Source organism: Ambystoma mexicanum, chromosome 9 (genome assembly GCF_040938575.1).
Source record: "Ambystoma mexicanum isolate Mex_15411 chromosome 9, UKY_AmexF1_1, whole genome shotgun sequence".
Classification (NCBI taxonomy): Eukaryota; Metazoa; Chordata; class Amphibia; order Caudata; family Ambystomatidae; genus Ambystoma; species Ambystoma mexicanum.
In genome coordinates this window covers 728,504,924-728,531,352 of record NC_090931.1, presented here as the reverse complement: position 1 = coordinate 728,531,352, position 26,429 = coordinate 728,504,924, and the positions used below count along the sequence as shown (strand labels likewise).

General features: G+C 45.2%; 1 protein-coding gene across 1 annotated transcript; it reads right to left on the bottom strand.

Moving 5' to 3' along the window:
- Positions 1-20,964: 20,964 nt before the first annotated feature.
- Positions 20,965-21,378, bottom strand: LOC138487403 (protein LDOC1-like). Its single transcript, XM_069613969.1, has one exon. It carries the CDS (start codon positions 21,376-21,378, stop codon positions 20,965-20,967), a length of 414 nt encoding a protein of 137 aa, XP_069470070.1.
- Between the last annotated feature and the right edge of the window lie 5,051 nt (positions 21,379-26,429).

Below are 26,429 nucleotides of genomic sequence, written 5' to 3'. Positions count from 1 at the left end.
GTAATTGTAGAACGGAAGAGTATGTGAACAGAGATGGCAGTTAAGTACTGGGGGAGGTACAATATGGATATATAGGTGAAGTGAAGGAGAAGCAGGTAAGTAACAAGTAGAAAGAGAGGGAGATGAAAAAAGGGTTTAAGTGAAGAGTATCTCTCTGTACAGGACAAGATGAAGCATGGCACTGGGTAGATGGCTGTCAGCAAGAAGAAAAGTATTATTTTTTTCAGTTAGATGTACACAGGGCTCTGGTTATTTGAAGTGTAATGTGTATGTGTACCTGTTTTTTTTAATGATTGGAAATGTAATGTTTATTTGAGATGTGTAACCATTTATTGAATAGAAGCATGGAAATGTATTGTTCATTTGAGATGTGCAACCTTTTATTGATTAGAAGCAGAAATGCATATTAAAGCAATGTTAGGCAAACTTAGGGACATATCTCACACTTGCACGCACTAACACATCACCTGGGATTGTCTCAGCATCAGGGTTGGACTGGCAGTATCGGTCGATCGGCCACTGGCCGATGACCTTTGGGAACTGGGGGCCTATTTTACCTGAAGTGGGCCGTTTTCTTTTCTAATTGTGTCAGTACAGGTGATTTTGGGAGATTGCTGATTTTGTGACTTTTCCAAAAATAGCAAGTTAGGTCACAAGGTGGCATACCAGTCTGGTGTCTATTGGTGATAGTACAATTTGACCAACCCCACCCATTCGCCCAGCACAGGAGTGAAGCCGGGGCGGCCCTGTGCTATCAGTATCGGCAATTTCAGGAGATTGACGATTTGTGATTTTTCAAACAGTTGTGACACAATAAAACATGGACAAGGCTATAGCAGACCCCCACGTCCATGTCAGCTACAGATCGGGCAACGCCGGGTGGTATCGCTAGTTGCCAATATATGAATACCGTATTTTGTATCTATTGTAGGAACCTAATGAGGGTGTACCCCTGTAGATGGGACTAAGTCCCAAAAACGCATAGCGTCAATGCATAGAACTCTTGTCAGGAATTATGCTTTTTGATTGTTGACTTTTAAATGTCATTTGTTATTGTCACAAGATGTTGAGAATGTAGTTGTGACTTTACGTGTCACTATGAAGTACTTCATGTTTTGACTAAAATTCAAAATATATATTAGCCTTGAGTGTAGATTCTGTCTATGCTTACTTCATAGAAAAGTAGTACATTGGTTATTTTAAATATGATTTAGATCAAATGGGAATTTGACGTATAGTGACTATTTGGTTGTGTATGTATAATTTGTTGAATCTGGGCCTTTGGAGGCCCCCTGTACCGTGTGCCTTTGAGTTCTAGATAGGTCTAGCAGGACAAAATCGATGTTCAAATGCCTTGCTCGACCATGAGGCCGACACTGAGGGCCTAATTCACAGAGCATTCTGCAATGGGAGTGTGCCATTATAAAACGCTTCTTTGAATAAGGCCCTGAATGTTGGTGTGATTGTGCTTGAATTTCTGCGACAGAAAAAGAGCTATTCAGTCAATCCTTAAATGACCATGCGTAGTGTGTGGGTTTGAGAAGAGCTGACCCTTTAACAACCCGGGACCGCTTACAATTACACAAATCAAAAGAAGTCAAAAAGAAGTTGTAATATTTATTGTAATTAAAATGAAGAATGCAATCGTCATTCAGAGAAAAGCAGCCACAGTCTCAAAATTCCACTTCATCTTTACAAACTTGCTGTCTTTTCTCTAAACATGGCCATAAATAAGTGCGTTTTATGTTTAAAGAAATTAAGAGAGCATTTACATGATGGTCTTGACAGCATTGCCTGTATCAGAAAATGAACAAAACACAAATACAAGTGCTTTATAGCTCAGGTTTCGGTGCTAAAAAATAAACGCTGATTTTTTCTGTTGCTTACCGAAGATTTATAGACTGCTGTCTTTTTTGTTTGCATGACAACTTTGCGAAGGAACAAAACGGAGGAGGTTTCAACAGCAACTTGCAACCAACATGATTTCCGTTGCTTTTGAAATGGAGAAGGCCTGGAGAGACGACATAAAGAGAAGGGCTGGCAGGTTGCTTCCTTTTCCACGTGCAACTGTCTGGACAAGCAATCACCCAACATGTCTTTCGCCTCTGCACTTTCTGACAAATTTGATCAATGTGGATATGTCGTGGGAAGTCATGCGGTTTGAACTGATTCATTCCAGCTGTTCAAAATGGTGCAGAGGTACAAAATGGCGGACGCCGTTCAGAGAGAGCTCTGTTCTTAATTGTCGTTTCTGTGCGAAGGTTGAACAGTTTTTATGCACTCACATAAAATGACCGTGCTGAAAATGCATTTGGCTTGTGATCGAACCTTTCTTGGCAGCCTGCATTGGCTTTGTGAAAAAACATGGCTCAGCCAGCGGTCCTTCTGCCAAAATGTGTTTAAGGGTGAGGAGTTAGGCCCCTCAAAAGAGATCTAGATTTGGTACATTTTGCAGAGTAGTCCAAGAAAGTTTTGATCGTAGATTTCTCAAATAAACCTGGATTTTTCAATAGGAATTTATGAAACGTGTTACATGAAATCTAGCAAGAAGGAAAAATAAAATACTCTCTGTGGCTGTGTAGAACATTTTGATCTGGCTAAGATACGTTGCGATAACACCTTATTCAGCAATGTGTGGTAGCAGCTGGTGGTCCCTGCACTCTGTGGGACTTTTTATGTTTTTGGGTTCGAGTCAGTGAAAATCAAGAGTTTAATAACGTGTCGTTTCCCTTTCGGTGCCTGTTTTATGGATACAGCCAGTGGTCTCTGCTTAAAGGGATGGTCTAGTAAAAATTTTTATTTAAAAAATAGATAGGCAACATAAAAAAAAATACTAGCATTCTCCGTTTTAAAACTTCCTATGTAACATTTTGAGCTATTCAAGCTCAAAATTCGCAAAAGCAAGCACATGGGCGCATCCATTTTGTGAAATGGAGGCCCTCCTGTGCTGGCTTTTGCTTTTGCTGCACTAATGAAGGAAAAGCCAGCCAGCTGTAGTAAACAAAGGCTACCGCTGGGTGGCTTTCCCTTCATTAGTGCTGTAGGCGGAGCACGGGGACCGGAGACCAGAGCAGGAAAGCTGCAGCTGAATCTCGGTAAGTGCTATTTATTTTTTTTTTTAAAATAAGCACTAGCTACGGTTTTTTTTCTAAGTTTTCCAGGCTGGAGGAGCCCGGAAAAATTAGAAATAAAACCGCAGCTTTAAAAACGTTGTATTTATGTTTGCGGTCACTTTTGAAGCGACTGCAAACATAAATACAACGTTATTGTTTTGGAAAACGCTGCGGTTTTTCTTTCCAAGTTTCTCAGGCTCCTCCGGCTCGGAGGAGCCTGAGAAACTTGGAAAGAAAAACCGCAGCGTTTTCCAACACAACCGCGTGTGTTTCTGCCTGCTGTGGCTATCACTTTGGGTCTCCGGTGCTCCACCGGAGACCCAAAGTGAAAGCCACAGCAGGCAGAAACACACGCGGTTATGTTTACATGCGGCGTAGTGTTTCTACCTGCAGCTGATTTCCCATTTGGGGCTCTCGGGCTCCCCGTGGGGAGCCCGAGAGACCCAAATGGGAAATGCTAAATGCTGCGTTGTCTGCCTAAATCTGCTTTCCCATTTGGGGCTCTCGGGCTCCCCGCCCGAGATCCCCAAATGGTAAAGCAGATTCAGGCTGAAACAACGCGGTTGTGTTGGAAAACGCTGCGGTTTTTCTTTCCGAGTTTCTCAGGCTCCTCTGAGCCAGAGGAGCCTGAGAAACTTGGAAAGAAAAACCGCAGCGTTTTCCAACACAATAACGTTGTATTTATGTTTGCGGTCGCTTCAAAAGCGACCGCAAACATAATACAACGTTTTTAAAGCTGTGGTTTTATTTCTAAGTTTTCCGGGCTCCTCCAGCCCGGGAAACTTAGAAAAAAAAACGCAGCTAGTGCTTATTTTTAATAAATAAATAAATAGCAATTACCGAGATTCAGCTGCAGCTTTCCTGCTCTGGTCTCCGGTCCCCGTCCTCCGCCTACAGCACTAATGAAGGGAAAGCCACCCAGCAGTAGCCTTTGTTTACTACAGCTGGCTGGCTTTTCCATTTACATAGGAAGTTTTAAAACGGAGAATGCTAGTTTTTTTTTTTATGTTGCCTATCTATTTTTTAAATAACATGTTTTACTAGACCATCCCTTTAATTTGACAAGTATCTGTTTTAATATTAGCTATTACAATGCACTGTGATGTTCTTCCATGAAACAGTGCGCCACGATTCTAGCTTGTTGATTGTACATTTTTGGTTATTTACAATATCTAACAATATTCATGTAGTGGCATTTTATTAGATCCCGTGAACCCTCTACACTTCATATTTGAATGCAAATGCAACTTGTTGTCCTCATACAAATGTGCACAATCTATATATGTTATTTGTGAAAGTGTGTTTGTATGTTGGGGGTTGGTTCCAGCCCCATAACCGTTGGTAGGCTGAAATTGTGGCCCAAGGTCAGGATACCAGCCTGGGGTGTACTGGCAATATTGAAATTTCGCCAGCCCCACCCATTTGCCCTGCACAGGATGGGGTCCTGCCCTGTGCTATCAGTATAGGCAATTTCAGGAGATTGCTGATTTTGCGATTTCTGGCTTCAGCCCCTTAACACTTGGTGGGCTGAAATTCAAAGCACATGGTCAGCATACCAATCTGGCGTGTACTGGCAATAGTGAACTCTGACCAACCCCACCCATTTTCCCTGCATAGGGCAGGTTTCTGCCCTGTGATATCAGTATAGGCGATTTTGGAAAATTGCAGATTTTGCGACTTTTCCAAAAATATGAAGTTAGGACACAAGGTCGTCATAACAGTCTGGGGTGTACTGGCCATAGTAAAATTTGACCAACCCCACCCATTCACCCTGCACAGGGGTGAAGCATGGTACGGCCCTGTGATATCAGTATGGATGATTTCGGGAGATTGACAATTTTGCAATTTTTCAATAATAGGAAGTTATGACATAATAAAACATGAACAAGGCTATAGCTGACCCCCAGATGCATGTCAGCTACAGACCCAGGCAACGTCAGGTCATACCGCTAGTAACTACATAAACATAGCTGTTCTAATCCATGGCAGTAGACTGTACTTAACTGTTGATGTCAAACTAATTTGCCTGTATGGTTTTCTCGAAAAAAAGCAAGCTCTTTGTCAGAACTTGCAGATCACAAAATGCAATAGGTATGAATGGAAATTTGCTGTTTATTAAACCATGTGATAATTCAAGAGTGTGAGAACTTTGTGGTATTTAAAAATGTGTTCTCTACTCTTGAAAAGTACATCATACAAAATAATAGCTAATCTGGAGCGCACTTCAAGTGATAATGACATTGGGCCTCATTCCGAGGTTTACGGTAAGTATTGGTTTTTACCGGCATGGCGGAAAGAGCCAGTCCGATCTGGTACCACGCTGCTATTTACAGGCTATCTCGACCTCGCGGGCACAAGCTTTCCGCCATGCCGGTAAATACCGTAGCGGCATACCGCTAAAGGGCCCGTTAAACCCCTTAGCGGCATGAAGCGAGACGTTCTTTACAACACCGCCATCGAAGCTTCGCCGTCCGTAATTAGCAGTGACCGTAATTGGCCTACGCTAATTAACGGATACGGAAATTACGTCATCGCACAGGAACGGGAAGGAGCGCGGCGGCCATCTTTAAAAACACAATCCATTGCCATCCTCTTCATACAGGACCCAGAGGCATATTTGGATCGGGAAAATAGCCATTAGAGACCAGCATCATGCCGAAAACACTGGAAAAGGGTGCCGCCCGCATAAGGAAGGAGCGCTTTACACAGGACGAGCTCCAGGTCCTGGTGGACACTCTGCACGAACACGCTGAGATAGCATTCAGCAGTGACATGCGTAGGCCCACCGTCATCAGGAAGAAGGAGATCTGGGACTTGGTTGCACAGAGGGTGAGCGCCGTAGGAAACACCCCCCGCACCACGAAGGACTGCAGGAAACGGTGGGATGACCTCCGTCTCAGGGTGCGGGCCATCCTATCGGCCAACCGAAGTCAGGCCCTGGAGACAGGAGGAGGCCCAGCTTCTCCCATCAAGATGATGCCCTGGGAGCAAACGTGTGCGGACATGATGGGCACAGAAGCCATAGAAGGGGTTGGCGAAATGGAGTGCGGTGCTCCGTCATCCGCTGATGGAGGTGAGTGTCATGAGTCAAGACAGTAAATGCATTCCTAATGTAAGGCACCACCAAGGGCTGGGCAAGCTGTCACATCATGTATGGGAACCCCCCCCCCAAATGAAATCATGCCGTAACAAGTGGGACCCAGGCTGATGTCAGGTGCAAGGCTGCAACCCATATTGGCCATACCACACAAAGAGGCTGTCAATGTGAGTCACCACAGTACTCCGCCAACATGAGTGACCCAGACATCTGCATGCATTTTCCATCCAAGCCCAGATCACTGTCCCACTCACCACCCAAATGTCAACAAAACGCTGAAATCCCATTGTTATACCATAGGCTTGAAGAAATGCTGACCCCCAAATCATTGCTCATGCCGTCTCTCTCTCCCCCCCACAGGCAGCGGGCATGAAAGTGAGGACCAGGAAGCCACCCAGCCCAGTACCTCCAGGGGCAGAGCCAGGGGACACTGTATACCTGCAAGCAGGAAGAAAACGCAGGCAACACCACCTGCTCCACCAACCCCCATTGAGGGTGCACAACCTCCACCCGCACCCCTACCCATGCCTGCAGTGCCGCCGGAGACATGCCCCACGGTGCACTCTGAGGAGTCCAGTGTGGCAGGGGAGAATGCTGTCATGTGCCTCCTCGATGTGCCAGATAGCCCACCATTAATTTCTGTGTCCAACGTGGAGGACCCCAATGACATTGGACATAGCCCAGACACTCCATCATACAGCGAGGTGGCACACAGCGACTCCGGGGAGAGTGACCCCCCAGGGCTCACAGGGCAAGGAGTACCACCTGCCTGTCCTGGATCCACCTCCCCTGCAGAAAGTCCCGAAAGGGCTGCAGGCTCTATACCAAGCCTGCCAAGCACATCGGCCACACCGGCCATGGATGCAGTGCGCTCCCAGCACCTCACGGGCCTGATTGAGGACTTTATCCGGGACAACCGTGAATCTAGGTCAGAGTGGCACAATGACCTTCAGGCTCTGGGCGAGGTGATCACTGCGAGCACAAACCGGCTCTGTGAGGTGCTGGGCCGGATCGCAGATGCCCTGGAGGCAGCACCCCCCAGACCACAGCCCCAGTGGGAGTACCCACCCTCCCAAAGCTCCTCCACGTAGACCAGCCCTGTCCGTCGGTCACTGCGTACATTTCGCCACCACAACATAGATCCCCCTGGCTCTGGAAGTGCACATTGACCATACTGACACAGACTGTCCTGTGTGTTGAGATGCAGGAGTCAGCGACATGGTGCTATTGCACTGCATGGTGCAGGATGCCGCTACGGTGTGTAAGGTCCGCCGATGAGTGGTGCATGTGTTGTGGTATCTGGCCAGGTTTCCTGTTAGTCATGTAGTGTTAGGTGTCGGCTCAAATTCATCAATGTGTGGTTATGTGGTCATGTGCCGTGCCACTTGCCTTGGGGCACAGTGTGCTGTGAGGTGAACTTCGTGCACTGGCGTGGACATTCCCACCCAGGTGGAGTATGCATCCCCCCCTTTCCCACCCAGGTGGAGTATGCACCCCCCCCTTTCCCACCCAGGTGGAGTATGCATCCCCCGGTGGAGTATGCACCCCCCCCTTTCCCACCCAGGTGGAGTATGCATCCCCCCCTTTCCCACCCAGGTGGAGTATGCAGACAACCTACTCACAGCCCCAATGCACTGCCATGGCCCATTCAGGTTACTCACCAAGCAGCCAGGCACGTCGTCCAGCATGGCGTTCCATGTAGCGTGATAGTGTTGAGTTCCGCAGGACCAAGGAGTCATGAGTTGATCCGGGTTATCGGGCATTGCAATGTGTGATGGCTTTACTGGCATTACACACCATCTGGACGTTGATGGAGTGGTATTGCTTGCGGTTGCGATACGGCACCTCCATGGCATGCGGGACCACCAATTCAACGTGGGTGCAGTCGAGGGCACCTATGCAATTTGGCATGCCTGCCAGTGCATAAAAGGCAACTTTGGTGTCATATATCTCCTGGGGAGTCTGGGGTAGGGATATGTAGACCCTTATGTGGTTGAGGAGGGCATCCAGCACTTGGTTGAGTATCCGGGAAAATATGGGCTGTGAAATGCCATGCATGTGCCCCACTGTATGCTGGTAGGTGCCTGTGGCAAGGAAGTGGAGCACAGACACTACCTTCAGTAGAGGGGTGCTGGCAGTGCTGATTTCTATGCGGCTCACTATATCGTCATGTATCAGGTCCACTATGGTGGTAATGGTGTCCCGGTCAAGCCAGTACAGGGTGTGGATCTGCTCTGGTGTGAGGTTGAAGGGGGTGGCTCTGATGCGGGGGGTTGCACCGGTAGGGCATGCTGGGCCTGTCTCACCCTCCTTCTCCTCCTGTGTATCCTCTGTGGTGGGGGCTGTGGTTGTTGTTGTTGCTGTTGTTGTAGTTGCTGCCTTGCAAGCAGGGCCTCCAGCTCCAGGAATGCTGCTACAATTGGTATCATCTTGGTGTGGGAGGGGGTGTGGTGTGTGGGTGTGTGCCTTTTGTGCTGTGCCAGACTCCATTGCCTCCACCTGTGCTGATTGAGTGCACCTGTTCCTCTTGGAAACCCTGCTCAGGGTTCTTTACACCTTCTCGGCGATGCCGGTATTTACTCCATGGTGGTAAGGTACTTTGCGGTCTTGTGGAGGCCGTTTTTTCCATGTCTGCTTTACTTGGGATCAGCTCCGGTTTACACCATGCCCCTAATTCCGGCATGGCGTGTCGGGCACGCGCCACAAAACCGCTATTTACGGCCTCGTACTTTACGGCGCCGTAAATAACGGTCTGGTGGGTCAGAATGGGCCGTAACAGGAAACAATGCCGGTAGTCCTTTACCGGCATCGTTTTTCCCTTACCACCCAACTCGGAATGACCCCCATTGTCTTAAGATAAAAAGAGGATGCAGTGTACTATGTACGTGTTGTAAAGGTAATGGGCCTCATTCCGAGTATGGGGGTAAGGGATAGCGGCCACCGGTAACGAGACCGGTGGCGGTAATCCCTTACCGCCATACTCCGAGTTCCCTCTGCGCCCTCGCCCTTAACGCCTGCTTTGAGCAGGTGTTAAAGTCGAGGGCGCAAAGGGGCCTCCAAGCCAATAACGGTGACCGTAATGAACGGTCACCGTTATTTGCATCTTCCCCATTCCCATTGAGCCCTATGGGGGCTCATTTGGGAATGGGGAAGAGCCTTGGTGAATGGGGAATTACCGCCCCGCCAACCTTGGAATGGGGCGGTGATTCCGCCATCCACCAAGGCGCTGCCGGTCCGGGTACGGCGTCAACCAAGGCGTTAATAGTGCCATTGGTTAGCGCCGTACTCGGAATGAGGCCCAATGTGTCTATTGACATGTTGGAGCTCCTTTTGTCCAGTGGCATGGCATGAATGAAACCTTTCTTTCACGCCACAATACCTTTTCATCCATTTGTATGGTGGAGTGCAAGGGTGGAACGCAACTTGCGTTTCCGACGCCTCACTTTCTCTCTGCCACTTATTTGCACCAGCATTTATTTTCATGCCGTTGGAAATGCTTGGGACTCCTATGAAGCCGCCGGCTCTATGCGCCAACATAAGGCATGCAACTATAAAAGGATCCAGTGCACAGGCAGCATGTAAAATTAAACTCTGTTGCCAAGCTTACACGTAATGGCTCCCCAGCCGCCAAGTTACTCAATGGAGCAAAATGTGCTCCTTTGTGTTTCTAGGCCTCTGACATATATAACTCAACCTGTTCAATAGATATGAAATATGGATTCATTCTTGCTAAGGCTCACTGATATGTTGATCTCACTCCTTGCTTCGAAGCCTTAGACTAGTTACCCATTCACTGACAAGCGACAATCTTGCTCTGCCTTGTTCATGGCACAAACCAAATATGTACCTTGGTATTTGGAGTCAGGGGCATGGCTTAGTCAATAATATTGTGGGGTGTCATTTTTTACAACAAGCTATTTGATGTACCTGACAACAAATATAGCTATATTTTACTATGACTGCTGTGCATTCATATCTTTCATCGTAATGTTCCACGTTTCTTAAGCATGCCTCTAACACAATGTTATCTTTGCACTCTCGCCCCACCACTATCCTACACCTACAAGACAAACCTTGGTGTATCATTTATTTCCCTTATTCTTCGAGGAGAAACCCATGGCTCAGAATTGATGTAGCTTTGATTGACACCAGAGCAACTTCAGCATAATCATGCACTATATGAATGGTCAATTGCATTATATAGATTGCAAGAGTTCAGGCTGTTAATTCAGAAATGAGTGGGACTCTGTATGTAGTGCACACCTAAATGAATCAGGCGAAGGTGCTAACAATTGTGTCAGTTCAGTAACTTAAAGCACAGTGATATTACGTGATTTTTCCAGAATCACATATTTTGGTCAAGTGGGGAAACAGGGATTTTAGCCAAAATGTCCTGGTTTTGCAGTTTTTAATTGAGGCAGAACACTACATCTCCTCTTACACCATCTTCAAGTTTTTCTTAGAGTATAATGCGTTTTGCATTGTTGGCTTTCAGAGCTACGCTAGAGCTCTGTGTTCAATAAACTGACTTGCAGAGCACTTAATGACAAGGTAAGTCAAGCTGATTTAATTGACGATAACACGTTTTTATTCCCTCTGAACATGCAATCCAATAAAGTGTAAACATGTCAGGTCTGTATAATGATTTATGTTTGTTTTATTGGGAGTCCCATATATATATATATATATATATATATATATATATATATACACACGCACGCACGCACGCACACACACACACACACCTCTTACCCCCCCCTCCCCATTGGTGAAGAAGAGAGCTGGAAGCGGAGGCTTTTGGTTCTAGGGAATTGTCCTGTGTTTTATGAGCTCCAGGTGACCTTGGTTGGAGCACAGCACTCTTGTGACTAACAAGGAACTGATTGGAAATTCCTTAGTTTAAATTGGTTACTTTAATCTCGTAATAAAGACTTTTAGTTCAGGTATTTAATAGGATTGTGAGGAAACAGGCTATGCACTATTTTTATTTAAAGCAAGATTGAATCCTAGTGAATTGAAATGAAATCCACGTGCACATCAATTAATAATTTTCCAGATGTTTCAAGCTTTGTGCATGTGTGAGGAGAAAGTGTCCTCTCTGACATTGAAAACACAGACTGCACTGATTCACTTCACTTGTGCACTTATGTAGAGTGATTAGTGGTAAAAACAGTAGTTATATTTGGGTGAGCAGCCGGCCAGGGCAGCGCCTATATGTCATTGGCATCACAGAAAAGACCAAGCCTTATCTGAGTTTGTGCACAGGGCACAGATAGTTTTCTAGGCTACGTGTTCGTACAGAGCTGTCATCCCTATTTTCAGAAGGCAAGTGCAAGGTTCATTGCAAGTTAATGACTTCAAAGAAGATAAAAGATTAAGGTTACAAGAAAAAGGTTTATAGCAATTCTATTTCAGTTTAGATTTTGTTTGTTGTAAATATTTTCTGGCTAGAAGGAAATAATAAGAAATGCAATCCTTCGATTTGAAAGCAGTAAGGAATACACTTTTAGAGACACCATTAATATTTGCCAGGAGAACAACCAGACTGGTGGTAAGTAAAAGGTCAAAGCAAAAGAGTAATTACCACTTCAAATGCCTGAAGATTCAAGGCTGTATAGTTGAAAAAGAAATTAAAGTCACCAAGAAGTCAAAAGAGTTTTAAAAGAGAGAAAGTCATTTTCAACTAAAGAATCTTTCGAAGAGAATCTTGTGGGTTTTATTATACACCTTCTACCTCATCGAGGAGAGAGAACAGATATATACAGTTAACAAGGGGTATGAACGGTGGGGTTGGTTCTATACAGTAGAATTAACCGTGTTTCTTGTTTTCTCATTCTCTACAGATTTGCCAACTAAGTTGAATATAGAAGTCTATGTCATGTGTTTATTGTATCCACTTCCCCTTTCCCTCTGGAGTGTTGGGACTTCTTCTGTTTATGGATCAGTAGTAGACCAAATATATTAGAGGGTCTGTGAGGTTCAGCAGCTTCTGCAGATCAGAACACCAGGAACGGACAGAATGAAAGGCCATGTGTAAAGTCTGCATGAGCTGCTGAACCATTTTATATATTATGGCAGAAATAGGGGATTTGATTAAGGAGCTAAGGAATGATCTTAGGGTAACCCATCAGGAAAATGCAAAGTTAAGTAGGATGGTAGAGGAGTTGGTTTAAAAAATGTCTCAGATGCAGGTCTCTCTCAGACAGCAAATTTCAGATGCAGGTGATCAGGGTGAACCCTTGGTTATGCTAAGAGAGGATTCAGGCTCTGGCAAAGCAGCAGTGGAGGGATTTGGGGTCTCCCTAGTACCAGTTTGGTTTGTGCCTCCCGAACGTTTTGGTGGGGATCCAACAAGGTTTCAAACTTGTATGACTCAATGTGAGTTACATTTTCTTTGTAGGCCTGATGGATTTGCCACTGAAGTAGCAAGGGTAGCTTTTGTTTTATCTTAGAGTGGAGGTGGCAGTGTGGTCAGTTGTGTTTGTTAGTCAGGGGAGTACAGTGTTGAAGAATTTTGCTCAGTTTCTGGAGGAATTCAAGAAAATGTTTGGTAAGAGGCAAATATCTCTGGAAATTGATGGGGCGTTGTTGGAACTGAGACAGGGGAGAGGAGATCTGGTGAGTTATATCACTCAGTTCAAGTATTTGGTTTCGGAGAGTCAGTGGTCAGAAGAAAAATAACCTCTTTATTTTATCGTGGCTTGCCAGATGACCTCAAAGATGCTCTGGCAGTCATTGTGGACTGACCAACATCTTCTGATGCTCTCATTGTTTTTGTTTGTTTGTGTGTTTGTTTGTTCATTGATTTAGTTATGCAGGTGGATTTTTGGTTAGGTGAAAGAGTGAGTGAAGGAGAGGTTGGGGGAAGCTAAGTTACCTCAGTGTGTAGATAGACTCAAGGGGATCCACCCATTAAAGAGGAGAGTGGGAATGTTGTTGAGGAAGGAGGGAAGGGGCAGTGTCCCTTGTCTAAAGAGAAGGACAAGTGAAGAGTTCATCATTTATGTTTGTACTGTGGTAGGAATGGGCTATTTTTGGGAAATTGTTTGTATTCACCCAAGAAATCCCAGTCATCAAGTCACAGAATGCAACAGATCGCTAACACTCTTCAACAGCAGTGCTGCATATCACAATCAATGTATCCTTGTATTATAAGAGTAAGTTGAAGGGGTCAGGCCCAGCAATGGTTGATTAAGGAGCCACAGGAAAAGTTTATGGTCAGGGGGCTGACAGAGGTTTTGAAAATTCCCCTAGTTCAAAACGAAATGGATGGGACAGATCAGAGCTGCGGATGGTTCTTGTCTAACTTCAGGGCCTATTACTCATGATACAGTTCTGCTAGTTTTATTTTGAGAGGAAACCCTGGGGCAAACATTGTATTCAAATTAATCTATGCTCCTCAATTACAGATTATATTAGATATGCTGTGGTTGACCTCTCACAATCCCGTTATTGACTGAGGTAGAAGAGAAGTGAATTTTAAGTCATAATGATGTAAGGAACATTGTTTTCATTTTGTGAACTAAGAGAACATGATTTATGAAGAAAGGTTGAGAAATTGGCAATGGCTGATGGCGGTGGTCTGTGTCATTGTGTGGGTGGTGTAGTGGGAGGTTTATCCAAATGTAACATGGACTTTGAAGATGTTTTTGATGAAATTGAAGCAGGGGAGTTAACACTACATAGGTCCTATGATTGTAAAATAGATCTAGAAGATGGGGGAATCTTACCTAGTAGTGAGGCATATGCATTAACAGAAAAAGAGAATTACTATTTCAAGGAATAACTTGAGAACATAGCTAAGGGTTTTCTTAGACATTCACAGTCCCCAGCAGATTTTCCCCAGTTCTTTTTTTCAAAGAGGGATTGGAAGTTGAGAACTTGTGTAGATTATCGTTCCCTCAATAAGGTCATCATTAAAAATGGTTATCCCCTGCCTTTGATTTCTGAAATGTTGGATCGCATACAGGGGGCAACCATCTTTTCTAAATTGGATTTAAGAGGAGCCTACCACCTAGACAGAGTAAGACAGGGTGATGAATGGAAGATTGCATTTAAAACCTGGTTTGGGTTATTTGAGTATCATGTGATGTTTTTTGGATTATATAATGCCCCAGCAGCATTCCAATTTTTTATCAATTATATTTTGAGATAACTTTTAGATATCTCTGTATTCGTCTATATAGATGACATTCTGATTTTGTCCCAACATTTAGAACAGCACTAAGAACAAGTTAGATTGGTTTTGGAAAGACTGCATGAAAATCAGCTTTTCACTCACTTAGGAAAATGCCAATTTCATACCGAAACTGTGGAGTTTCTTGGGTTTGTAATCTCTCCTCTAGGTCTGGAAATGGATGGAAAGAAGGTGCTGCCAGTGAAGGAATGGCTGACTCCTACTCGAGTGAACGGGGTTCAAAGTTTTTGGGGATTTGCTTATTTCTATAGGAGGCTCATCAAGGGTTTTCCTTTATCATTCCTCCTATTACTTAACTGCTGAAGAGAGGAAATACATTTTGTTGAAGTCAGGAGGCAGAAGAAGCTTTTAGAACTATTAAGGAAAGATTCATTTCTGGTGCCATTTTATTACACCCAGATCCTTCTAAAGCTTTATTTGTTGAGGCCGATGCTTCAAACTTGGCCATGGGAACAGTTTTATCACAGCGACATAAAGATACGGGGCAGTTACACCCTGTGGCTTATTCTTTTAAGAAATGTTCAAGTACGGAATGTAATTACACCACAATGGATAATGAATGATTAGCTATCAAGGTGGCCTTTGTGGAGTGGTGAAATATTTTGATGGGGACTAGACACACTCTAACAGTTCTCACTGACCACAGAAATACACTGTTTCTAACATCAGCTAACACTTTAACTCCAAGACAATTTCATAGGTCTTTGTTTTTTGCTGACAATGATTTTGTTGTGATGTTCGGACTGGGAAAATTGAATGGTTAAGCCAATTTCCTGGGAGTGAGCAGGATATTGAGGTCAGTTGAAAACCTGTAATCTCAGAAGAAAATTTTATTTCGGCAAATACCTTTAAGGATGAAGATCTGAAGCAAGAAATTCAGTGGAGTATGTCAGTAGAACAGATGAAGGATGGGAGTGCCTGGATTCTACTCAATCAATTTCTGATGGTTTACCTTATGTTGGAACCAGATTAACAATGCCATGAATTTAGCCTGGTGGGACAATCAGATTTTTGGAAAATGCTGGATTTAGTGCAGAGACATTTCTGGTGGGAGTCTATCAGAGTGGACGGCTACATTTTGTGAAACCCTGCAAAGTCTGTGCGACAACCCAGTCTATGAGTGACAATCTGGTGTGATTATTGAAGCCTTTACCTATCCCACCATGTCCGTGGAATACTGGGTCTCTAGAATGTATTGTGGGTCTTCCAGTGGACCATGACTGTTCAGCTATTCTTGTTTTCGTATATTGTTTGACCAAAGAAGCCCATTTTATTCCTTTGAAGGGACAAGTCACTGCATCTAACCTTGCACTGAAATTTCTTCAGGAGGTTGTAAGGTTGCATAGTTTTCATAGCCAAGTGATCTCGGATCGGGGGGCACAGTTTGTTTCCAAGTTTTGGGAATGCTTTTTGTAAAATACTCTGGATAGAAATACAGTTGACATCATGATATCACCCAGAAGCAAATGGCCAAGTCGAGCGAGTCAACCAGGAACTAGAGGAATGTCTTCAATGTTACTGGCATAAGGACAAAGGTTGAATAGATCTTCTTTGGATGGGAGAATGTGTCAGACTTCAGCTCCACCTCCCCCTTCTCCTCACCTGAATCTTCTGATACTGATTCCTTTACCGCAGTCCGGGTTCGGGGACGTTCCTTCTTCTTGGTTGAGATAAGATCCTTAGGTGTTCTAACCTTCTTATCGTGCAAGTAAGGTCTGGCCCCTCCGGAGGCCACCTTGGCAGTGATGGAAACCTGCCGTGGGGGACTCCCAGTGGGCAAGCCTCGGTTCCCAAGGGAAAAAGCCGGAACGGCAGAAAAAACCCTTGAATGAAGATCTGCAGGCGAGGTGAGGAGCGGTTCCTAAGGTAAGGTATAAGGCAGGTTCTCCCAGGCTGAAATGATGATGATGATGCAGGAACAATGGACCGAGAAATGAGGGCTTTTTCTAAATTCAGGACACTGTAGAAAGCCTGGAGTGCCAAATGCCTCGGACACAGAAACAGAGAGGAGCTGCGAGCGGTATAAGGTACAGGAAGGTAAAAGCGAGGAGCAGAGTTCTAAAGGTTTCGCGAGCGGAGAAAAGGTTAACTGGAAGGCAAAGAGAGGAGCGGAGCGCGAAAGAGATCGCGAGCGGAGAAAAGGTAACAGGAAGGCAGAGCGAGGAGCAGAGTGCGAGAAGTTTCGCAAGCGGAGAAAAGGTAAACAGGAAGGTAAATTAAGGAGCAGAGCGTGAAAGGGATCGCGAGCGGAGAAAAGGTAACAGGAAGGCAGAGCGAGGAGCAGAGTGCGAGAGGTTTCGCAAGCGGAGAAAAAGTAAACAGGAAGGTAAAGCAAGGAGCGGAGCGCGAAAGGGATCGCGAGCGGAGAAATCGTAACCGGAAGGCAGAACGAGGAGTGGAGCGCGAAAGGGATCGCAAGTAGGAAAGGCAGAACACAGAGCGGACAGAAGGGGAGAGGGACACAGGAGAAAATACAAGCTCACGCCGAAAACGTGAACGAGAAGGGAAAAACTCGAGAGAAAGTTACGAGCAACTCGGAGCGCTGAGAGTAGTGTAGGCAATACACAGATACAACGCGCTGAGTTGGGGGCGGAGCCTAGACTTATAGTGGAGGCAGCCATGATGGGTGAGGACTAGAGCGTCCATCGATCCCACAGCTTACACCCTCGATTCCTGACAGTATACCCCCTCTTCCTTGGGGGTCCCCCCGGCTTGCCTGGGTGAAAGCGATGGAACCTTTTCACAAGATGAGGAGCATGTATGTGGTAGTCAGGCTCCCAGGTTCTCTCCTCCTTAGGAAAGCCCCTCCAATGTACCAGGTACTGTAACCTGCCCTTACGATACTGGGAATCGATCAAACGAGCCACCTCGTACTCGTCCGGGGCAGGATCCACCTTAGGGCGTCCCTTATGAACAGGCCTCTGAAAGGGGTCTTCCTTCTACGCCTTGAGAAGAGAGGTGTGAAAGACAGGGTGAATCCTCTTGAGGGAATCCGGGAGTTTAAGTTTGAAAGCCACCGGATTGATCTGTTGAACTATGGGAAAGGGTCCTAGAAATCTAGAAGAAAACTTCCCCTTGTGAATCCATCTGGGAAGAAATCTGGTTGACAGCCATACCAATTGTCCCACCTTCCAGTCGGAGTTTGAGCATCTGCTCCTGTCTGCCCACTTCTTCTGGGAACCCTGGCTGGCTAGATGAGCTTTCTTGGCTGTCTCCTGTACCTCGTGCAGATCTCTAAGAGCCTCATCTAAGGCCGGAACCTTGGTCGATCGCGTATTAACCCAGGGTAGATGATGTGGGTTGAACCGTATGTACAAAAGAACTGACTCATCTGTATGGTGGTATGAATTGCATTGTTATAAGCAAACTTGGCCTGGGAGAGAAATTCAAACCACCTCTCTTGCTGTGGACTACAGAAGCACCTAAGGTACTGTTCCAAGCTGGCATTGAGTCTTTTCGTTTGGCTGTTGCTTTGGGGGTGATAGCCCGAGGAGAGAGCCCTATGGATTCCCAGAACCCGACAGAGAGTGGCCCAGAACTTTGAGGTGAATTGGGAACCACGATCAGAGACTATAGTCCTAGGCAAACCATGCAGGCGGACTACGTCACGGAGGAAGACGGTAGCTGTCTCTGAAGCCGAAGGCAGTTGTCGAAAGGCTGAAAAGTATGCCAACTTGCTGTAGGAGTCACAAGTGACCATGATTACAGTCATACCAGAAGACAACGGGAGATCCGCAATGTAATCCATGGAAATATGTTCCCAGGGGCGATTAGCTAGAGGAGGCTGTTGCAACAAACCTATTGGCCTACCCGTCTGATACTTGTTTGCGGCACAAACAGAGCAAGTAGAGACGTACTGACTCACATCCTTTCTTAGTGTTGGCCACCAGAAACCCCTACTTAATAAGTCATAAGTCTTTCTGATGCCAGGATGACCTGTCAAGGGTAAGTCATGGCACCAGGAAAGAACCATTCTTTGAAGCTTCTTGGTGGGAACATAAAGCGCCTCCTCATGGTAATACAATCCATCCTTCGCTTGGGTGATAGCTGGCGCGAGCTCTGGGCAACTCTGATACAGGGGTATAAGCTCCTTGAGAAAAGTGGTCGTGGAGGCCAAAATCCTGAGCTTGGGGAGAACAAAGTCATGCCCATGATATAATCCCGACACTTCCCCCTTACTTCGGGACAAGGCGTCAGCCTTCTTGTTCTCCGTACCAGGGATGTAAGTTATCACAAAGTCATACTGTAGAAAGAAATAGGCCCATCGGGCATGACGGGCATTGGTGCATTCCATCTGCTGGAGTACCCTGAGATTTCTGTGATCGGTGCGAATCAAGAAGCTATGAGCAGCTCCCTGTAGGAGATGACACCATTCCTGACAAGCTAGCTTGATGGCTAGTAGCTCTCTTTCCAATACAGAATAGTTCCGTTCGCTGCATGTTAAGTTCTTGGAAAAATAAGCTACAGGATGCTCAAGATAGTCTTCAGATTCTTGGAGGAGTATGGCTCCCACTGCTCCAATGGATGCGTCAGTTTCCATGATGAACCGTCTTGTCTGGTCAGGTTGGATCAGGATGGGAGCCGTGGAGAATCTTTCTTTAAGGAGTTGGAAAGCCTTCTGAGGTTCTCCTTCAAAAGAAAACCGTACTCCCTTCTTAAGTAGAGAGGTAAGGGGGAGCACAGTTTGTGAGAAGTTGGGGATGAAGCGCCGATAAAAATTGGCTAAACCCAGAAAGCTCTGTAGCTCCTTTATGTTTCCGGGTTCCTTCCAATCGTGAATGGCCTTAACCTTTCTTGAGTCCATTTCGATACCTTCTTGAGAAAGGATGAACCCAAGGTAGGACACAGAAGTAGCTTCAAACTGACATTTTTCGGGCTTGACCAACAACCGATGGATAAGGAGTCTTATCAACACCTTCTTGACCTTTGATCTGTGTTCATCAAGGGATTTGGAGTAGACGAGGATGTCGTCTAGGTAGACCACCACGGATAGGTATAACATGTCAGCAAACACCTTGTCCATGTACCTCTGGAAAACTGCCGGGGCATTGACAAGACCGAACGGCATGACTCTATACTCGTACAAGCCGAACGGAGTGCGAAAGGCGGTCTTCCATTCGTCCCCCTCCTTGATCCTAAGGAGGTGATAGGCCCCTCTTAGATCTAACTTGGTGAAATACACAGCCCCTTGAACCGCCTCCAGGATGTCTCGTATAAGGGGCATGGGGTACCTATCCCTTATAGTGATCTTATTAAGTCCTCTGAAGTCTATGCATGGGCGCAACTCATCCAAATCCTTCTTGGGGATAAAAAACAGTGATGCACTGCAGGATGACCTGGATTCCTGAATCAGCCCGTTCTTTAAATTAGCGTCCAGATATTCTCTGAGGGCCTTTCGTTCCGGAATGGACAGGGGATACATCCTTCCGAAAGGCACGATAGAATCAGGCACCAGGTCGATAGAGCAGTCCTCTGCCCGGTGTGGGGGTAGCTGCTTGGGGAGAGTATCCAGAAAGACTTCGGTGTATTCTTGGTATTGGAGCGGAACTGCTGCTACAGTTAAGGAGATGGGAGCTTCGGGACCTTCCCCAGTCACCACCATAGTCCGGCAGTAATTAGACAGTTGGATTTGCAGAACTGGGAGTCGAAGCACACCTTGTTGGTAGACCAATCGAGGAGAGGATTATGCCTCCTCAACCAAGGTATCCCCAGAACTAAAGGAAAATGTGCTGCACGTATCTGGTCGAATACCAGGAGTTCTTGGTGATTGCCCACTCTCATCTGTAATGGAATCGACTCCCTCAGGATAGGACCCGAAGAAAGAGGTTCACCGTCAACTCCCTCAACAGGTATGGGTCTGGACTTGGGTCTGGTAGAGACTAGGTTCTCCTTAGCCCAGTTTAGGTCCATGAAGTTACCCACGGCACCACAATCCAACATTGCCAATACCTCTACTGAGGTCGCTTCAGACAACTTCACGTGGACCTTGAAAACCATTAAACTATTGTCGTCGCCCTCTTCTAGGGTTCTTGAGTGGTTACAAGGGTAACTGGCAGGTCCCCCGAGACTTCCCTTGCAGCAGCCCGGGGGTGGAAGTTTTCCTTCTTCCTAGGAGGAACTTCTGGACAGTTTCTCAACAGGTGTTTAGAGGATCCACAAAACATGCACAGTCCCGCCTCTCGGCGCTGTCTCCTTTCTTCAGGAGTCAGAGGTCCGCAAGCTGCTCCAATCTGCATTGGCTCTTCGGTGGAAGATACCGGTCTCTGAACTGGAGTCTGGGAGGGCAGGCCTATCATCTGTGAGGTTCCCCGTGGGCGTCTCCTTTCTTGTCGGCGTTCATGCAGCCTGAACTCGATCTGGCGAGACAAGGTCATCAGGTTACGAAATGACGGTGGTCTGGCTATCCTCGCAAGCTCATCCTTGATCTCGTCCTGAAGTCCTCTTCTGAAGATCGTCTGTTGAGCCGAGTCCGGCCAGTCCGCCTTTGCAGCCAGTCTGAGGAAGCATGAGATATATGTTTGCACGTCCGTATTTCCTTGACGGACATCAAGAATGGCTTATAATGAGGAGTATAGAACCTCAGGTCTATCAAATCTATCCTTAAAGGCTGTCACAAACTGATCGTAGTCATTCAGAGATGTATCATCATTGGAGACCAGTGGTGTTGCCCATGATAAGGCATTCCCAGAGAGATTGGCAATTATGAATCCGACCTTGGAACGGCTGGTCTCATATGCATGAGGTCTGAATGTGAAGTATACTTTAGAGGCGTCCAGGAAATCCTTGAGACCTCCTGGATGACCATCGTACTTGCCGAACGAGAGAGGCATCGTGGGTCGGTCTCCGTGGTCATCTCGACGCAATACTACTTGTTGGCGAAGGTCTATGTTTTCAGCTCTTAGGGATTGCACTTCAGCTGTCAGGTTCTGTATAGCCGCTACGAGTTCCTGGTATTGTTCCAAGGATGCCATGTTTGTAGTGGGCGTTGTATGCTGTCAGACTTCGGCTCCACCTCCCTCTTCTCCTCACCTGAATCTTCTGATACTGAGTCCTTTACCGCAGTCCGGGTTCGGGGACGTTCCTTCTTCTTGGTTGAGATAAGATCCTTAGGTGTTCTAACCTTCTTATCGTGCAAGTAAGGTCTGGCCCCTCCGGAGGCCACCTTGGCAGTGATGGATACCTACCGTGGGGGACTCCCAGTGGGCCAGCCTCGGTTCCCAAGGGAAAAAGCCGGAATGGCAGAAAAAACCCTTGAATGAAGATCTGCTGGCGAGGTGAGGAGCGGTTCCTAAGGTAAGGTATAAGGCAGGTTCTCCCAGGCTGAAATGATGAAGATGCAGGAACAATGGACCGAGAAATGAGGGCTTTCTCTAAAGTCAGGACACTGTAGAAAGCCTGGAGTGCCAAATGCCTCGGACACAGAAACAGAGAGGAGCTGCGAGCGATATAATGTACAGGAAGGTAAAAGCGAGGAGCAGAGTTCTAAAGGTTTCGCGAGCGGAGAAAAGGTTAACTGGAAGGCAAAGAGAGGGGCGGAGCGCGAAAGAGATCGCGAGCGGAGAAAAGGTAACAGGAAGGCAGAGCAAGGAGCAGAGTGCGAGAGGTTTCGCAAGCGGAGAAAAGGTAAACAGGAAGGTAAAGCAAGGGGCGGAGCGTGAAAGGCATCGCGAGTGGAGAAAAGGTAACAGGAAGGCAGAGCGAGGAGCAGAGTGCGAGAGGTTTCGCAAGCGGAGAAAAAGTAAACAGGAAGGTAAAGCAAGGAGCGGAGCGCGAAAGGGATCGCGAGCGGAGAAATCGTAACCGGAAGGCAGAGCGAGGAGCGGAGCGCGAAAGGGATCACGAGTAGGAAAGGCAGAACACAGAGCGGACAGAAGGGGAGAGGGACACAGGAGAAAATACAAGCTCACGCCGAAAACGTGAGCGAGAAGGGAAAAACTCGAGAGAAAGTTACGAGCAACTCGGAGCGCTGAGAGTAGTGTAGGCAATACACAGATACAACGTGCTGAGCTGGGGGTGGAGCCTAGACTTATAGTGGAGGCAGCCATGATGGGTGAGGAATAGAGCGTCCATCGATCCCACAGCTTCCACCATCGATTCCTGACAGAATGTGCTTATAATAACTCCAAGAAGGATTTGATTTCTATGTCATCTTTTTTCTGTAGAAGAGTTTTCCATCCCCGCTTTCTTCGATAATTGGTTAAAGACGAGCCGTCTAATCCGGTGGTGGAGAAGACATTTCAAACCATGCAAGAAGGATTGGCAAGAGCAACTAGATCTTTACAGCAAAGTAAAGATAGTTACAAGAAATTTACAGACAAGAAGCGGAAGTTTAGTCCTAGGTATCGAGAGGGAGATCTGGTGTGGCTTTCCCCAAAATTCTTGAGATTAAAAGGAAGAAGTACATTTAGTGTAAGATTTGTTGGACTTTTTGAGGTTGAGAAATGTATAAATCCAGTGGCGGTCAGATTATGGTTGCCTCAGAGTTTAAGGGTTCATCTGACTTTCATGTCAGTTTACCAGTGAATAAAGAGACTAGACTATGCCTTACTCCTCAAACCATTGTCTCAGAAATTGATTCAGAGGAGCATGAAGTGAAAGCTATTTTGAATTCCAAGAGGTCAAGAGGGAAGTTGCAATACCTGATTGATTGGGAGGGTTACAGCCCTCAGGAGAGATCCTGGGAGTTAGCAGAGAATGTTAATGCTCTCTCAGGCTTGTAGCAAGATTTCATGGAACAAATCCTGCTAAACCAGGCTCTGAGGTTTAGATTTTGTTTGTTGTAAACATTTGCTGGCTAGAAGGAAATAATATGCAACTCAATGCTTTGATGTGAAAGCAATAAGGAATACACTTTTAGAGACACCATTCATATGTGTGAGGAGAACAAGCTGTCTGGTTGTAAGTAAAAGTTCAAAGCAAAAGGGTAATTACCACTTAAAATGCCTGATGATTCAAGGCTGTATCGTTGAAAAAGAAATTAAAGTCACCAAGAAGTCAAGGAGTTTTAAAAGACAGAAAGACATTTTCCCCTGAAAATTATTTTGGAGATAATTTTGTGCATTTTATTATAAACCTCCCAGCTCATCGAGGAGGGAGAAAAGGTATATACTGTTAACCAGGGGTATGCATGGTGGGGTTGGTTCTATAGAGGAGAATTCATCTTGTTCCTTGTTTTCTCATTCTGTTACAGATCTTTCAAGGCTATATTTGGTATCTTGTGGTATTTTGTGGTATTTTGGTATGGAGGTATTTTATCTTATCTCTTGGAAATATATTGGGGGTCATTACGACCCAGGCGGTAATTACGCCAACTTTACCACCATGGTATGGTGGATGGCGGATTTACCGCCCCATTCCAAGGTGAGTGGGGCGGTAAATCCCCATTTCCCATTTTCCCTTCCCCATTCCCATTTTTGCCCCATAGGGCATAATGGGAGTGGGGAAGGCGCTAATTACGCCACCGTAAATTACGGTGGTGTAATTAGCATCATGGCGGGTTAGCGCCATGGATTTTACGGGCTGTTAAAAGCAGCCGTTAAAATCGGAATCAGGCGTTAAGGGTTAACGACAGCGTTAACCCGTAATGCCTGAGTTGTAATGAGGCCCATTGTGGTAAACTTGTTGGGGAATTTATATAGTGGTGAGACTAATTTCAAAACACTGTCTGGTAATTATTTCACCAGCATCACTAATGGTAAACAAGTGCTTGACTTAGTACACTCTGAATAATTAGCTCATGGTCTCCTGTGATATTTTATCTACAATATCACTATTTTATGCCCTTGTGGCTTGCATCACAGAATAAATTAAACATGCAAATGAAATACAAAACATTCATTCAACCTCACAGAGTAAAACAATTTACTGTGACTTACTTTGCTTTGATATTTCTCTTACTTCACGTTTCATCTCTGTTCATTACAACTCAATGAGACTTAGTCCAGAATAAATACACTGAAATTAAATTTCCTTTCAAATTATTATTCTTTTTCAGAAACCAGAAATATGCAAGTTACACAGAATGACATGTGCACCCACTTTATAATACAAACATTATCAAGGTTTTCCTGCAGGGATGTCAATGCTCTTTCTGTGATACTGTGCAAAGCTCTGCCTGTTGTCGGCCTTGGACTTCGCAACAGAAAATGGCAGAACCTCTGATACTCTGAATAGCAGCCAAACTTGGAGAAATATAAACAGAGTCCTACATGTACGTTTAAATTATTATTTTTAATTCAGCGCTTTAAAGTGAACTTAATTATTTAACCTTTGCTACATAGTATCAAACATCCAATTGAAAATGCACATCCATTACAGTATAATTAGCTAAGTTAGAAATTTCCCGATTCAAACCTCTTTGCTTGCCGCTCCTAGGGTCAACCCAGATAAGGATTGTGGAGACTGCAGCTCTTCTAATGACTGCCTGAAAAAACACAGGAGACTCAGCCTCTCAGGAACCAGCCCTCTATTCCAGCGCTTCTGCTCCCTTCCTCAGTGTGTGAGTGAATTACCCAGCCCTCTATTCCTCAAACCTTTTTCTAAAAACCATGTGTCACTCAAAAAGAACCTCCCCCCTTGAAAAATCATCCCACTGAAATAGCACATGATTTCCTCTGTGCCTTTACCCGAGATGCAAACTGCATCGTTGAAGAGAAAGTGTTACATCCCTCTGGTTCTTCCTGCCTTGAGACAATACAATGCCTTTGACAGAACAGATATCATATTCCACACTTTAAAACACAGCACAGCCTTTAGCATGCATGTTTACATTTTTACATTTCCATCAGCATGCATTTCCATCTATCTGCATGCAGTTTATACCATGGACTGGTTTGCCCTAAATGTTTTTATGGGAATCTGGTATATGTTAAGGATGGTAAGGTAAATTAGTATTGAGTATTTCTCAAACCAAATCAAACCATCAAACAGTCTTGTTAATTTCATGTCAGTTTTATTTTTAGTGCAACTCAAACCACAACTGTAGAATCATGGAGCAAAGTGATTATTTACTAGCATTTTTTCTGTGCTTTGGTATCTACTTAGATTCATCCTGAGTCTCATAACCTCGAGTCACATATATGAGTCTCACACCCATGTCCCTAGTTATAATTCAAACCTTCTCTAAAATATGGATGATGAAATGTGTAGCTACCTTGAATTTCCTACACACCCTCCTTTTTTTCTGCTTGGATATCACTGCAGAAAAAGAAAACAAAACATGCAATTATCCCAGCTTCACCACTTAATCCATGTGTGATCTTGGCATGATTTTGCCTTCATCTTAATAGTCAAGAAACAAATAACATGCAATTGGTAATATTTTTACATGAAAAATCTTATGCATATCTCTAGACTTGGGCAAAAGATTTTAATTGGTGATATATTTGTTTTTGTTATTTGCTTCGTTTTATTTAGAATTGTTTATGTAGAATTCTTCTTTGTGTGGATCTTTTTTTATAAAATATTAAAGGAAACATTTTCACTTTAAAAAAATGACCACAAAACTTTGCCAGTGGCCTCAGTCTGATGTAAGAATCAGTCAACAAAACTGTTTGTAAAAATAATTTTAAAAAATGTATCTTCAACAGTCAATTCAAATATCATTCAGGAAAGCGTTCCTGGTGAAGTGAACCATCCATTGTAGACAGGACTTCTTTTGGGGTCATCCTCTTCACCCCCTTCTTTGGTCCAGGAGGCTTTCCAGGGGACTCCATTCGAGTGGCATCCTCCAGAGATCCGTCACTTCCTGGGTCCAGTGCACTGATGGCAAAAAACAATAATTTTCCTAGGGTAAAAAGGAAAGACAACTTAATAATCAAGTCCATCAAACCCTTTACTTTTCCATTCTCATTGAGATATCTGAAATCAATTTATATTATATATACAAATGCACATCATGCACAAAACACCATATAATGCAGCAAGGACATCTCTTTAGGACATTATGAAATAACATGCATTAAACATACTAATTCACACAGCACTTTTCAGGCAACGGTCTCAAACACAACACTCCTTTCTC

What these genes read in the sequence shown, in the direction of transcription:
- LOC138487403 (XM_069613969.1), bottom strand. Translation starts at nt 21,378, where the DNA reads ATGGCATCCTTGGAACAATACCAGGAACTCGTAGCGGCTATACAGAAC.